The 17,158-nt window shown below is 38.2% G+C and overlaps 1 protein-coding gene across 1 annotated transcript in view; it reads left to right on the forward strand.

The window, feature by feature from the left end:
* The window catches only part of LOC121727404, a 130,056-nt gene that overhangs the window by 19,793 nt on the left and 93,105 nt on the right, over positions 1–17,158 (forward strand). The window contains exon 2 of the mRNA XM_042115244.1: positions 10,260–10,689. Within this exon, the coding sequence (XP_041971178.1) occupies positions 10,260–10,689 (430 nt within the window). The remainder of the gene's footprint in view (positions 1–10,259; positions 10,690–17,158) is intronic.

A 17,158-nucleotide genomic window follows, 5' to 3' on the forward strand; every position in this document is an offset into this window, starting at 1 on the left:
CTGCATGATGAAAAATGAGCGTTCATCATGCAGCATGTAATTCACGTAAATGAATGGTCATGCTGAATTACCGTGTACGGGGTACTTAAGGTGATTAACTAGTATGAAGATATTATATCCATTCACACTCACTCTTGGTGTTGTAGAATTATCATGCCAGAGTGATATCAGTCCCAAGGTAGCCGTATAGACGGATTTCGTGATGTTGTGCTCGAACAGAAGCGTCATTCTTAAAGTTTAATTTTACTTGAATGTTTGTCAGCGTGGCGCGGCTTGCGATATAACGCGCCGTGAGCAGGGGTGGCTCATGCTCGCCTGTGGCTCGTGCTCGCTCGTAATAGCTGGCTCGGCGCGGCGCGGCATGTGATATCACACGCCGTGAGAAGCCAGCCTAAGAAATGAGCTCCGCAGGCAGAACGAATACATTTTTTTTTGTGTTCGAAAAGCGCGATCGAAATCGGTAGAATTACCCCAAATTATTAGACCATAGCGTAAGACGGACGCGACATAACCATGGTATGCTATAATTGCAGCCTTTTCGGACACAGTATGTCTTACATTTCTTAGGACGTATACAAATTTATTTTGGTCTTGGTCAATTAAGAAATTGGTCTTATCATAACGATTATGGTCCTGGGAGTCGTCAAGATAAGTAAAAGTAAGTGGAATTCTTATAGGATTTTATAATTGTAAGAAAATCAACATATTTTTAAAGTAAAAATTTTCCGCAAAATGAAAATATTAATTTACTTAACAAAAAATGTAAGTCTGGCATGTTTAGGTACCTCTTTTTTCGTAAGCGATTTTGTAACCTTTTTCTCAAATACCGCGCATTTGTACAAAAGTGATGATGGTGATGACAAACAACCCTCGTTCAGACGAGTGAAAATAGCTAAAAGAAGTAAAAATCCGCGTTTAATAGAGAGCTCGAACAATGCCAAGATAAACACGTGTAGGGCGCTCCCCTCGTCTTGTGAATTGATTTTTCCTCCCCAAATTTTCAATGCCAGCTTCTGTGCAGTGGAGCAGACGACTTCCGCAAGCACTATCAAAACGGGGCTAGCAATTTACTTGATGACACGAACAATTGATATGACAGCTTTATGAGTGTAGAGACTCTAGAGAGATGTTTTCTTGCAGCTCTTTGACACAATAGACATAACTACCAGTAGTTCGACTGCAAAGAGATGGACAGGTTTCAAAGTCTGTCAAATTCGTCGGGTTTCACTAGGATTATGAACGGAATGTGCCTCGCGCTGGCTGATATAATTTATTTTTAAATATTTAAAATAAAGATTTCGAAATTGGATTCTGACAATTTTAATCGCATGTGCCAAAACACGAACAACAATACGACCAAAGAGGAACACGTCCATCGAATATGTCATATTTTTAAATTCGTAGTGACAAGTTAACAACCCTAGCGACGATTTTCGTCATAATACGTCAAACTTAAAAATTTCAACATCAGTTCTAAGTCGGCATACTCTATCATTCTGTCTACTCTGTCTTTGATATCTCTAGTGGCGCGGCGAGTGGCAGATTCAGGCAACACGTAGGTGTCAGAGTGCGATCAGCTGTGAAATACGGTTTACTAGTTTAAAAATGAAAACACGTTGAAAACGTTAAAAATTGCTCCGAATAAGGAAAATATGGGCGGTACGAGGTACTGTTGTGTTGTAGGGTGCAAAAATTCCCAATCTCGGATTCGTGAGTTAACGTTTTATTCGTTTCTGAGACGGAATTGAGAAACGTATCGAAATCAACATATCAACATGCCGATTATTAATCATGCTTAAATCTAAATCTCGCATGAATATTTATAAAATATCACGTGCAAGTTATTTTTAATATCATTGTTTTATGTATAATAATATATTGTAATTGAAAAAACGATAAAAATAAAATTATTGTCGGTTCAATATTTATTACTAATTCCTTCAATATTCACTTTCGCATTTATAATATTATCATACTAATATACTAATTACTGATATTACTAATTTACTAATAATATTATAAGTGCGAAAGTGTGTCTGTCTTTTACCTCTTAACGCCTAAACTGCTGAATAGATTTTGCTGAAATTTGGCATGCATAACTCCATAATATATTCTTAAGAGTCCCGAAAAAGGACATAGACATTGGCGTAACTATAAAATCCGGGGCCCGTGGCATATTGATGGGGCTCTATCAGTAAAAATCGTCACGTTTATAATAAACAATATTATGTACTTAAAAGTTTTTGCCCATTTGGGTCGGGGGCCCGTGGCATTTTGCCAGCCCTATATTTACGCCACTGGACATATACTTTACTTTTTGTGTCGGAAAAATATACGGTTCCCGAATCCCGCGCGGTTACTCCGTTGTGCAAGAGTTATGGCACAACGGAGTTGCGGGCGTCATCTAGTAAATTTATTATATTACATATTAATCATAAAAATCAAAGAAAAATTTCTTTGATAATGAAATACATCTGCATTTTCCATTTTTATTTTGCATGTATGGTTGAAAAGTTGCTGAAAATATATTTGTTTAGATTATTCAATACATAGCTCCACTTTTACGTCGTACAGTCGATTACCTACTCTGGTCTGTGGTATTACTTTTACACGGATGATTCGTTCTCCATCATCATGGATTTCGAAAACTTCATGAACATGATTGCTTTGGAATTAGTTTGTGCTCTATAATTTTTAATTAGGTAAACAACCTGTTTTTAGTAATAAGTAATAACTAAGAAGATGATCTTACAAATAAATAAATACAAAGTAAAAAATCATATTCAATGAATTTGAAAGAATATTTCATGATCGTGTATATTTAAGTAAATATAGCTTTTGATAAGTACTGATTTTCCGCGGAAAAAGTCTGCGGAAATATTATGATGTCCACAATCAATAATAATTTGGCTCATTACCTTTTATTGTGCTTAAAATATAAACAATTACCAAAAAAGTGCAGTGACTTGTATGAGAATCATAATAAATGAGAAAAGCGCCCGTGAGTTTCCGCCGTCAACCGACCCGCGGCGTTGCCGTAGCTTAGCAACGATATCCAAGAGGCCTATTATCATTCTGTCTACTCTGCCTATTGCCTGGTTTTATGTTTTACAACCCCTTTTTAGCGTTGATTGCGAGATTTTACATTTCTGCTAATTCTTTAAAACATATCCCAAACAGAAATATACTCTAGTTTTCAAATGTAAATCTACTCATAATGTCCCAAATTTGAATATCGCAAATCCTAGACCTCTTTACATTCGCGAATAACACAATTTGTACTGCCGACCTACTAATTCTCGGCCCCCAGTCCGGATCCCATTGGGGAAAATAATATTTTAATCCCACTACTTAAGGGTTGATTTCCGATGCCATAAACCCCGTTAATCCATGCGTCGATAACGCCAGTATAATTTGATCTCCATCGTTGGGCCAATCGCTCGGACTTTCGTGTATAAAGTTGCAGAAATAGAGGTCAAGTTAGGTGGTCGTCAGATTGTTTGATTGGTTACCATGGCAACGTGATCCAAAATCCAAATGAGGGTGTGATTGTAAGCGCGACAGGTATATTTTTGGAGTCTGAGCGAGAGGGACGCAAGATAAGGGGTAAATAATAGAGCGACTGTCGAAATTGTTGCTGCATGTTTAGCGTAAATTCCGAAATGTATCTACTATCTAGGATACTATACTGACCAGTGCTCATGATGTCTGTGTGTGTGGTGTGGTTGTATGTAATGACCAGTGGGATGTATTATGATTTATGACATTCCAATAAAGACTAAAGCTGATCCCATATTTGTCAGCACAGATACGCGCACACGTGTCTAACGCACCGCATACTACACGAAATACGGTCCGGACTGTGGACGAATGTGCGAGGTTTCACATCATTTCATCATACAACATCATCATCATCATCATACAACAAATTATAAAATGCGGCGCGTCCGGCACTTGCATGCTAATAAATGTGCGATCAAGCTATAAATGGTAATTCACTTCCAAAATATTTCGGAACGAAGCAACAGCATGGCGTCGATTGTCAAGACGTCATAAGCTCGTATACTGGATTATATATTGGAACCTAAACGAAATGCAGCTCCGCCATTTTATCTTGCAAGTGTCGGTAGGCTAGTAATTGACTTATCTTGGAGAGTAATAGGTCGTTTGGGATTTCGTAGTTCTAATGAATGAGGGTTACCCAACATGATGGGAGCATCCCCGGATTTTCGACATTTATGGGAGATTTGGTGTGGGAATATTGTTATTTCGCTATAAACCCTCAGACCCCTCAGTAGTTGGACATTTTACTCATATATTGTGGCTATTTATTTTGGATGTAGTGACCAATTATTTTAGGAAGGAAAGAGGAGGAAAGATTCTTTACCTGAAATAAAAGGCAAGATATTATATCCGTTGTGTAACAGCTTTCGTCAAATTGGATAGCTATAAAATGAATTATATACTATAGCAGTTTAATCAAATAATTTAAGGAATATCATGGAACTTTAAACTTATAAAGTAACAATTTTAATACCCTACCAAAATCACAGCTGACTCTATCTTATCGTCTTATTAAGAGGCATTATAAATTGTTTACACTGAACTCTTACTTACTTTAGGGATAGCGCCCTTTGGCACGTGCCGTGTTCTTCACAAACCGTCCCTTTAATACAGGAGACTATGTGTAAGGGTTTGTTTAACAAACACGTAATAAGTGACGATTACCTTATCCGAAATAACTTATATATCAGTCAGTATAATATTAAAGTGATACGGCCTCATAACCCTTTCCACGTTTGCACATTTTTGCCATCACGATTGTACCATAAATTAATTATTATCCTCATCACCTTAATGAGGATTGAGGAGCAGTCTTCCACCGTGCGTTTTTCGCGTAACTTTCTGTCGCGCACTGTGAAACTCTGGAATGAACTGTCGCCAGTAGTATTTCTGGACCAATACGACCTGCAAACCTTCAAGAAAAGTGCGTATTCTACACCTACAACTCTTCCGATGTTGTGAGTGTCCATGGGCCAGATGACTCTTTTGCCTCGTTTGCCCCTAATTTTATAAATAAATAAATTAATAGATTCATAGGCAGATGGTGAACCTTGTGGACGTTATTTGCAGTTATTTGATCAGGTTATGTCAAGTCAATAATACGCGTGTTCTGTCGGCTGGGTTTGACCAACGCGGCCAAATTATGTAGGTCTATCTGCTTATGAATCAACTTCAACAAGCTGTTTACAGTAGTAATGGGAATTAATGCTATTTTCTATTAATTTCATTAACATGCTAATTTTGATGTCACAGCATGCTAAGTATTATTGCTTTGCTATTTGCTAAAAACGCGGCATCGTGAATTATCGGTTCGCATCGCTCGCGTCGTGTATTATTTCGCATCGAGTGAAAAATACCAATTTATTAACAGTTAGCACCGCGGTGCGAAACAGCGCGTACGTGATTTTTATCATGATCGCAGACTGTTGCTGCACACGATAATATTAGCAATCGTATTTTTTAGCAAGTACGATTAATTTAATTATTGCTAATAGGCATTTAACAATTTAATAATTATTGCTAATGCTATTTTTACCAACACTAGTTTACAGTGTGGAGTGTGGACATTGCACAATCGACGTTGATTATGGAAAGCAACGCACCTGGAACTCATCTGATATTGCGAGTTTCCATGGGTAACGGAAGGTACTTTCCATCAGGTGACCTGTTTGCTTGTTTGACGCGTTCCTAATCTTCGTTCGTAATCGTCCGTATTTGTCCATCATCAGCCAACGTGGCCGCAAAAGACTGCATCATAATTATTCTCTTAGTAAAATACTCCAGAACTTATGAATATGTTATCTAAACGTGGCCATCTTCCAAGTGACATAAAACATTGTCGTGCGTAAATCATGTTTTATGTAGAGTCGATCAAGATAGAGTCACTTACTTTACTGAGCATGTCATGTCAGCTTTCATTTTAAGCTAAGTAAGTCGTAAAATATGCGTAAATTGTCTACAAAATCCTTGACACACAATGTAACTAGGGATACTTAGATCATAAGTTAATATACCTAGCGGAATAGTGCTACAATCTCGAGCTATCAAACGAAACCGAAATTGGATTTCATCTGTGTGAAAAATATGTGTACGTATACACTTACACAAACATGATTGAACATGATTTCTATGAGATTAAATTGTCAACGTGCGGCACGTGCCGACTGCACGTCAAAAAAAAGAGTGCTGCTGTCATGTATCAGACGTCTCTTTTTACCACGCAGTGTTACTGATAGTGACATCTCGCTTGCTCAGGCCTTTGTTTCTCTATCCCGCTAGGTATATTAACTTTATGGGATAGATACGTGACAATCGTTGATCGCTATAGAAAAACTCGGCAAATTAGGCTGTGCTTCCTTGATGGGAACGCTTCGTCACGTCAGTCAGTCTCCCACAATAACTCATTTTTCCTGAAAACCGAAAATGTAACACGAAAAATCTCTCATGGTCCGAAAAGTCGTACGTACCAATTACTGAGCAAAACCCCGGTGCGTTTCTCAAGCGCTGCGGTGCGCAGTCATAAATTTTAATGAAGTCGGTATAAGCTCGGCTCCGTATGAAAGCAGACAAGATTCAGCCCTTAAGACATCGCCGTAGATGTGCTATAAAACCTAGATTGTTTACGGTTACTGCATTTTTACGGGTAATAAAATTAAATTGACCATATTTCATTCTAAGTTAATTTGTGGAAGATTTCGTCTTTTAGGTGTGAAAGAAAATGCTACGATTTTTATGTGGAAGCTTTTATAAAATTTCTGAACAAATCTTAAAGCTTACAATTTACGATTTCAAAGACATTTTTACCCAACATTTTAAAGATTTATCTAAAATGTAATATCGCTGGAACAAAAGCCGGATTAAGCCTTAAGGGTGGGTATACTGGGTATGTTTAATTATTTCTTTAATCCGGATGATTCAAAAGGCTACGGTACAATGAACGCCGAAACCCAAACTCCCATTGTGATTAAAGTATGGAGCGTGCAAGAATTCACGTCTACGTATTTTGTCGGCATTATAGCGATAACAAAGTTGATTCCGTGCATTAATTTACAACCCCTTTTCATCAAGTTACCTGCTTGTGTGTAATATGCAACAACCTAACTTCAAATGGTTTTTGCCTTATAGTCCGTGCAATCCACGAAGACGCGCCCCACTATTCCTCCTAATCGTCTAATATGTGTACAAGCTTTTTTGTCTAATATATGTGCAAGTTATCGGTACACACTAATTACCTATACAATACCGCACACTACGCGGTCAAAGGGAAAGATGCTCACCCAAAAATTGGTGGGGCGCGTCTTCGGATTGCAGGACCACCTATATCATAGATGAACTGAGATATAAAAAATGATGTCAATACAGAGAAACTATATGAATAGAACTAATTTTATTCCTATATGTGGGAATGAGCGTGGCGGCCAAAGGAAGATCTTCCGACCGAGCGAGGTGGTATGCTGGGTCAGGCCGAAGGCCACGTGATACATTTCAGCTGTCGTACCTATATATACCGACGCGCTCAGAAAACTTCGAAAACGCGATGCAGGAATGTTAGGCGAATTGTGGGTACCGCTACATCACTCCCCCCTAAGACCGGAGGTCGATTCTTGAAGTCTTGTCGCTTGAGTCGCCAGTGCCAGTGAGTTCCAGTGAGTCGGAACTGTAAGCTGCTGCACGGGATCCAGTGAGTCGGATAGCTGCCGTGCGGGGCCGATGCTATGTGCTGACCAGGGGAGATGTGCTCTGCTTGCTTACCGGTCGGTCGGTGTAGTGAGAAAGCCCGATGATGCCGATGCGGAGTCGCCCAGGCCGCGGTACATTGCGGCTAGTGGACGATGTACCCGATGAGGCGATGCTGGCTGGCGCGGTGCGTAGGGGCGGGTAATGATGATAATGAAGGAGGCATGCTCTGTCGAGGGCCACCAATGTGGAAATGAGCGTGGCGGCCAAAGGAAGATCTTTCGACCGAGTGAGGTGGTATGCTCGGTCAGGCCGAAGCCCACGTGATACATTTCAGCTGTCGTATATATATCGACGCGCTCAGAAAACTTCGAAAGCGCGATGCAGGAATGTTAGGCGAATAGGCATGATGACTATTTTTTTTTTCTTATCGGTAATTGAAAGACACTTAAAAAATAGAAACATCGTTGAAAGAATGACTCTGATTAAAAATTCACCAAGATATGACAATTCAAATATATGAGATATTTAAATTGTCATATCTTGGTGAATTTAAAAATACCTGCCCGAAACGCTCCATACAAAGTGCTACGAAAGTGTGACGTTAGTCTTTCGTAGTTTGTACGCATCGGGAGACAACTTTGTTCGACAGGTATATTAAATATTGCGTTTATGAAAGTGGTTTCATAATAAAAGTTGTTTTTAATTGCATAAGTTATCGAATTGTATACAAATATTAAGAAATTTAATTGAAAAAAAAATCGACTTGAATATCCAACTTTGAAGGCGCATAACAAAAAAAATACAAATGCTTATCAAGCTGAAATTTTGGGAATACTAATTGTTTACCGTGACTTCTTTATTTTATTAACAAAATTCGCTAATCTTTGACCTTGTCATCATCCCTATTGTGGGTACCGCTACATAATATACTTTGTTAGCCTGCGGTTTCGCTTATAGGTTTGCGAAGTGATCGAAAAAACCTACAATTGATTTTTGCTCGTTCACTTCGTAAATATATTTTCTATTCACATTTCAACGCAGATGCAACTTCATCAATTAGATATAATATTTTTACACATTTGTTTGAACATTTGCTTAATCAAATCAGTGCAGTAACAGTAGTGTATGTAACCCTATCCCTGCATTAACATAGTTAACATTCGTTCGCTCCATGCGATGCAGTTACGCAATCGACCGAAACGAAATCGATACTCGAATTAAACCGAGCGAGCTTACTGTTACATCACTAGAGGACATTAGTAATATAGCCGTAGGATTTTGCAGGATTGGAATAGCTATAGACATAGTAAAAAGTGAAGAAGAGTTTGCTAGATTAGTGAATGCAGGAATGTAAGACAATCCACTCCGATTACTTCATGCGAATTCTTCTGGGCGAGTGCTTTGGCTGCAGAAACTGATAACAATTCCTGCTCTATGTATTTTGTTGGTTGATGTTTACTTACAGCTACTGGATGCATTTAAAATAATTATATTTACATTGCTAGGTACTGCTGCTGCAGTATGTAGTGAAGTATCCACCTTTTTATCGCTTTATCGATGTTTAAGAACGAAGAAATTTTCCCTTCCGATGAAATCATAATATACACTACACAAACTAAAGAAATCTACTCTTATATGGTAAATAATGAACCGATGAGAACATTGACAGTCAACACAATTAAACGACAATAACGCGATGTCCCGTTCACATTATTGAGTTTGTGTGATTGGATTCATTTACATACAAAACTCCAACGGAATATTAAACCCGGTAGAACAAATAAGCCGCTATGAAACGGTCTACGCCAGCTGTACTCAACCAGGACTTTTTGGTGGCCCGTGTGAAGTTAAAATAATAATCAAAATTTTTTAGTTTCACTGTATCTGCCTTTTTCCAGGATGAAATCGCTCATTTTGTATGCTGCCCGCGACACGAGGACTAAAATTCGTGATGAAGTGTAGTATAACTAGTATATAAAATTCATAAAAAGGTTGAGTACCACTGGTCTGCGCGGCTTCATCAACCGGCAACCGGACGTGGATATTTTAAATATTTGGACAAAATTCCGATATAAGTAAGCCTTAAGCTTTGTTTAATGAATAATTAGGAATACTCAGATGTTAGGCGCATGTTAATTGGGTGTAGATGTTAAGCTTATTAATTTGATTTAGGAGGAATTACAAATAATTACCATTTCCTCTGTTTTGAATTACTATAATATCACCCGGTATTTTTGCTAATGTGGAAATTGGAAGATACCATCTGCGGTCTCTCTGAGCGTTTTGCGTTTGCGAATCTGTGATTATACATGATTGTTATGTATAATCACAGTATGAATATTGAATACACATTAGTCTGATATTGTCCATAATATTGCCGATCGTATGTCCAAATACAGTTGTGCAATGTGCAATCATGACACAATATCATGATTCAACATGAAGAGAGCCTTCGGGCGAAATATAATGGATAAGTAAATAATATAGAAAGAAGTAAGTCGAGTACTTTGTTCCAGAAATCGTGGAGGAGCAGCGGTGTCACGACGCGGAGTTTCGTCTCACTTGCCGAGACCTGGACACCCACATCGCGGTGCTGGAGGCCTGGTACACCGCCGCCGACGACTACACACCCCCCAACGGGAGTCGAACCCACGAACCTATCCTCACAGGACGCGACGCGGAGCTCGACCGCGTCTATACGTACTCCAGCCCCAAACACAACGGCGTCTACGAGCCGACCAACCGGACCTTCGAGAACATTACCTGGGCCATGGAGTATAGCGACTGGAACGACAGTGTTGAGACAGTTAACGACAGTGTCGAGACAGTGAACATCAGTGACTGTGCGAGTTTCTCCCGGAGTTACTCGAGTTTGAACGAGGGGGAGAGAGCCAGGCCGGTCGCTAGGAATACCTCAATTAATCTAAGAGCCCCCGTCAGCTACAGGTGAGTTAATGGTTGATGATGCGTTATAATTAAGTTATCTAACCGATATTAATGGTAGCGGGCCAGTAATTGTAGTGTCGGTACCGTTAACGACTACGTATGGGTAATGGGAATCATTTCTGGTTCATATTTAGCTTTAGGTTCAGTGGCCGAATACAGAGAATTTTTAACAAGGCCTAAGGGCGCGATCAGACGTGAGTGTGTTCTGCTGCAGCCTGCAACGTTTGGGAAAACACGCGCGCGGATTCAGCGCGGATGAGCGCGTGCTGCCCGCGTGTTTTTCAAATGCTACAACAGAACACGTGCACGTTTAAAATTTTAAATGCGCCCTAACGCTACTTTTCTTTCAGTCGCGGATGAAATCGTTGTATATCTCGGTTTGTAACTGACTTAAAAAAAGGAGGAGGTTCAAGTATGTTCGTCTGTATATATTTTTATACCAACAAGATAGCATTACAATCGCGAGCATAATATATGCCCATTCCGAAATCGTTGTACTCGACGACCGAGCTTTAGAGAAAATAATATTTTACGCTACATCACAGGAGGTATAATTATGTACTTATATAAATATATTTAACAAAATATCACTGTTTAAGATTATTTACACTAAGCTACAAACTAAATCTATGTTCAACAACCGTCTTGGCTTTAGTATGAACTGATAAAGTTAACTTTATCAAGAATTTGTGCTGAAACTCATGTCTGGGACCTAATATTATGTCGTACGACAAGTTGGCCACAGCTAAGGGCTATTAGGCCTCTGTCCGGACACAAGTGCGTTTTATGTCTGACCGAATATTATTTCTAGGTTAGCCAATATCCAGGTCTCAAGATTTTCTAGATAACTAAGTAGACTTCGTAACTTAGTGCCTTTTTCACGCAGAAAATAGGACTTCGTTTGTCGCGCGGGTATTGTAAAGTTAACCGCAATAAAACTATCCTAGTTCCTTTTCGGCAATAGTATCTCCATACATAAACGTCAGAGAGCCATGCTTCGGCACGAATGGGCCGGCTCGACCGGAGAAATATCACGTTCTCACAGAAAACCGGCGTGAAACAGCGCTTGCGCTGTGTTTCGCCGAGTGAGTGAGTTTACCGGAGGCCCAATCCCCTACCCTATTCCCTTCCCTGCCCTCCCCTTCCCTTCTCTACCCTCCCCTATTCCCTTCCCTTCCCTTCCTTGCCCTCCCCTATTACCCTGTTCCCTCTTAAAAGGCCGGCAACGCACTTGCAGCTCTTCTGATGCTGCGAGTGTCCATGGGCGACGGAAGTTGCTTTCCATCAGGTGACCCGTTTGCTCGTTTGCCCCCTTATTTAATAAAAAAAATACTCCTCGTTTGTGGTTCCACTTCCATTTCAACTACTTGATCTTTTTCGTCACGGTCGAGTCCAGACTCCAAACACTCCAAAGTTACTCCACTTTGACTTTTCCCTGTCTCCCGCTATGTGTTCTCTGCTCATACTTACAACTGTTGTTCTGTTTCAATACTTATTGTTCGTTCTGTGCTCACGATTGATAGATAATATTATAATTTAAAGCAACGGATAAAATTAACGCAGGCTTGTGTTTGCGCAAAGTTTGGGTAATTAACAAAACACCTACAAATATTTAGGCTAAGTTACTTTAACACCTACAAAAATTTTAAGTATTCCTAGTTTTTTACTACTCTGTTATACACATAAATCATAATATTTTAGTACATACTGTACCGCCATGGCTATAAAAACCTTAATTTTGAATTAAGTAGTAAAGAATTTGATATAAACTGTCGGGTTACACGCTTGCCATGTTCAGTCGCAGTGTTATGTATGTATTATACATTATGTATGTATAATTTAGTATCCAGACTACATGTCTAGTGGGGTTGGCTAATGGCTAGGGTATATTTTGTCGATGTAGGCACAACAACCAGCCTATTATTGTAAACTAGCTTTTCCGCAAGCAGCAGCGTTTTAGTAACTTGTTGGGTTTAACACATGGACTACCTACTTTTGACGCCAAAAAACAAAATTGATGTGAGATACTGTGTGATTACTGATTAAGATGTAGGAAGCCGGAGGCAAAAGATAGAAGTTCATAAGTAGTAGGATAATATCCTTTCAATCTTAACTCTTTTTGGCTACTCTACAAGACTCTATTGTCGTAGATGTAAGAATAAACATTTAGTAATTTGACAACTTAAAAAATGTAGCGTAAAAATTATCTTTTTAATAGACATTTAATTTTAAACTAAACTCGTGCTGAGCCAGTGTCGATTAAACGTACCGTTAGAGATAACAAATAATAACTAATCAGTGACAGTTTAATCGCAGTTTACTATTTCGTGTTTAAACGGGACTAGCGGGACTGGTCACGAAAATGTTTGTTTTGGGTGTAATTATCATACATCAATGTTCTACCGAAATTCTTACAAGTTCGATAAAGAAAGGTTCCGTGTTTCTGTCGAATTAAAATTAATGATCTATCTCTACGATTATTATTCTTTGCATTATTATACAGGCGACTGTAGGCAAATGACGAGTATTTACACAGGTTCTTTACTTTTTAGACAGTTAAAACATAATATTATATTAAGGTGACGCCGCGTTAAAGTAATAAACCGTGTTGGATATGTTTTAGATTGCTTGTTTTCTATGAGAGGCCGGCCCAGCCTCTCATAGAAAACAAGCAATGGAACAGCAAAAAAATGGAAAGGACGTAAATGGCTGGTCTCTGCTATGGGCAAATTAAAATCCCTTTTTTTACTTTTTGATTGATTCTTCTGTGTCATAAAAGTTGACCAATCGGTTTATGCTATGAGTAATTCGAAGACAAAGACATGATAAATACTGACAATGAACTTTAATTTCTTAGCTTTAGTCATTGCTGAGAAAAATCGACATCGCTACAGCCAAATTATCAAGGCGTCGCCTTAACCTTTTTTGTTCAAAATTCATACGTTCGATACCTTAGATAAATGATTGGTTTCGAAGGTTCGATACACACAAATCACAATTCACAATGATGTAAACATTTTCTGATTTTTTGCCCTGTGTAAGCGCAATCACGGCGGATTTGGACTGATACAACTAATTAGACTACTTTTACAGACTATTACGGTTTCTAGTGCCAAAACATGTAATAAAGCGCAATAAAACTATTTCCTTTTAATTTATATTTTTACCAAATAAGAGTATACAATAATTCAACTTAATTTAAACAGCATTTAAAACCAATGAGGTCTGTGCAATGCTGCGATACAGTCCTATATTCACAGATGTGATTATAAATTAAAACGATTATTATTAATTATAATTATAATTCAATTATCTATTATCTTCAAGACCTTGTACTCTTATTAGGTATGCAGTCTTCCTGTGAATTCCCTGTGGACGTTAACTGTGAATGCACATAACGGTCTACAGGGAAATAGCATCTGTATTTTTCTATTGTTTGTCTGGAACTTTGTATATGTCGTAGGATGATTTGATAAATCCGTGTTTTCGCGAAATCCCTAGAATTTTCGCGAAAATTCGATTTATCAAATCATCCTACGACATCGTAGGATGATTTGATAAATCGAATTTTCGCGAAAATTCTAGGGATTTCGCGAAAACACGGATTTATCAAATCATCCTACGACATATATATTATTTAAAGATATAAGATACATTTTATTGGATCGACTTAACAGTAACAAAGATACAAACGTAAAGCAGTCAGTTAGTTTTACAAGAAGTAGTTAAATAACTTCAATCGCACATGCCTCATCCCATTTTAAGAGCTGTAATAAAAGTTCTTTTGCCATTTCTTTAATATCTAGTTCAGATATTTTAATCAAATTTTATGTTTCATGCATATTCCACACATAACTTAACGAAACGAGCTACAAAGCTGCGTTTGTATGCAAACTCAACTTCGTACAAGGAATTTACTTCGTTAGTCCCAACATGAGTGGCATGTTAATAGTAAATCCATGTCCAAAGCATTTCCTCCCTCGGGATTTGATAACGGATAAGAGTTCTTTGGCAGCCCGGAAATCCCAAATAGGAGTGGTCGTGACGGAAAATAGGCTAATGACTCGGTGTGATAGCAATTTAAGGTATTGGCATGTACCTATATCTCGGATCGTGACAAAAATCTAGGCAAAATTCGCTAACAAGCAACTAGTCACTTCGGGTACCAAAACATCCATACTTACTTAATATTTTTTTTAATGAAATACTTAAGGGGGCAAACGAGCAAACGGGTCACCTGATGGAAAGCAACTTCCGTCGCCTATGGACACTCGCAGCACCAGAAGAGCTGCAGGTGCGTTGCCGGCCTTTTAAGAGGGAATAGGGTAATAGGGGAGGGTAGGGAAGGGAATAGGGTAGGGGATTGGGCCTACGGTAAACTCACTCACTCGGCGAAACACAGCGCAAGCGCTGTTTCACGCCGGTTTTCTGTGAGAACGTGGTATTTCTCCGGTCGAGCCGGCCCATTCGCGCCGAAGCATGGCTCTCCCACGTATAATAATATTATAAATGCGAAAGTGTGTACTATGTCTGTCTGTTACCTCTTCACGCCCAAACCGCCGCGCTGCACCGATTTTGCTGAAATTTGGTACGGAGATACCTGGAGTCCCGGGAAAGGACATAGGATACTTTTTACGGTTCCCTCGCGATAAACGAATTTTGGCGCAACGGAATTGCGGGCGTCATCAAGTCTATTATAATTAAAAAAAGGTAAATTAATGGCGATAATATTAGGTATTACTTAGTAAGCAATTTTCATCTTCTATCGTGGCATAAATATAATTATACCAGCTGCCCCGGTGAACTTCGTGTCACTTTAAAACCTTCCCTGGACTTCTACGAATATTTTAAGACTAAAATCAGCCCAATCCGTTCAGCCGTTTTCGAGTTTTAGCGCGACTAACACATTTGAAAATCCATTTTTATATATAAGATGTTTAGATTTAAATACCTTATAACTCAGTGATTTCGAATATGTTTATATAACACAAATAACTGTAATTTAGTTCTAAAAATCATCTTGACAGCTGTCTCACGTTTTGACTACTAAAAATTATCAAAATTATCTTAGTATTTTAAGCTTAGGAATTAGTGACCAAAATAAACTGTCCTCATAATCTCAAAAAGTATTTTCAAGTCGTCTTTTGTTCTCATATTTATAACCTCAAAATATAAATAATAGATTTTCCGCCACTTACTTCAAAGCTAATACTTAATTTATTGCACAGTATATAAAGTTCAAAATCGTGTGAGTGTGATCTTGGCGCCATTTTGAAAGAGTTGTCTGTCAACGCTGCGAAGAATTTGTTTGATCTCTGAAGCAAATCTAACTTATTGACAAACGATTTATTGATTTTTGTTACAAAATAAGTCTTCATATTTATTTTAATTTAAATAAATCAACAAGTTTATCTAGAAGTAAATTGTAACAAATCGTTTAAAAAGTATTAAGTACATAATAATATTAGAACATTTAGGTATTAAATAATAAATTAACTACTCCAGAAATTAAATTTTATCCCACCAAAACATCAAATGTAAAAAGGAGCCAAGCAAAATATTGCATAGCCATGCAATATATCTATCGTAAAAAGTTTTCAGATCACATTCAAGCCAAGCCTTCAACTTATTTTGTAATTTAAATCAACATTCAGTGAATTTATCAATAGTTTTCTTTATTTTATAATTATTATAGTGGCTCAGCAATGAGCACACGATCTAGCCTGTGTGTCACGAGGCTAGATCTTGAGAACCGCAATAGATAGATATTTTAATTTTTTACAAATTATGTACTTTTGTTGTCGCTATAAAAGCTACTAGTCCAACTAAAATAAAATAAATGATTAATCGGGGGTCTCATACAACAAACACGTTTTTTTTGCCCTTTTTTGCTCTATATCCATAATGGTAAAAGTAAGGTTTTTGAAAATTTCAGAAAATACTTAATTGTATTTCAACTTTAATAATAAGTAATAAAAAGTACATAAACTTGTGATTTAAGGGGGGCTCCCATACAAATTTACGGTACGGAACCCTATGTACGCCAGTCCGACTCGCACTTGGCCAGTTTCATAATTTTTCCTTTCACTGTGGATAAAGACCTACCTTGTTGCCAAATTTCAAGGTTCTAAGTCTGCTAGAAGTACCTTAGAATTTTGATGATCTGTCAGTCAGTGAGTGACAAAATGTAGTAACTTTGATCATCCGTAACTATTAAACTATTCATCGAAATGTTATGTAATTTGGAGGTAAAGCTAGTTTTAATACTTGCTCCTAGTCACCGAAATTCTAAATCCCTAGCTTTGTTAACATCAAAGATAAAGGGGGTGTGAAAAAGCCGCGAACCGCTTCGAGAAAAGTATGCTACGGCCGTGCCTTTGCTAAAAAGCTTGGCTAGAGCACTGCGGTGCTCCAGCCATGTATTATAATTTCATCATATTATTATTTTCTGGACTGTTCTATACCTATA

This window comes from Aricia agestis, chromosome 1, assembly GCF_905147365.1.
Source record: "Aricia agestis chromosome 1, ilAriAges1.1, whole genome shotgun sequence".
Taxonomy (NCBI): Eukaryota; Metazoa; Arthropoda; class Insecta; order Lepidoptera; family Lycaenidae; genus Aricia; species Aricia agestis.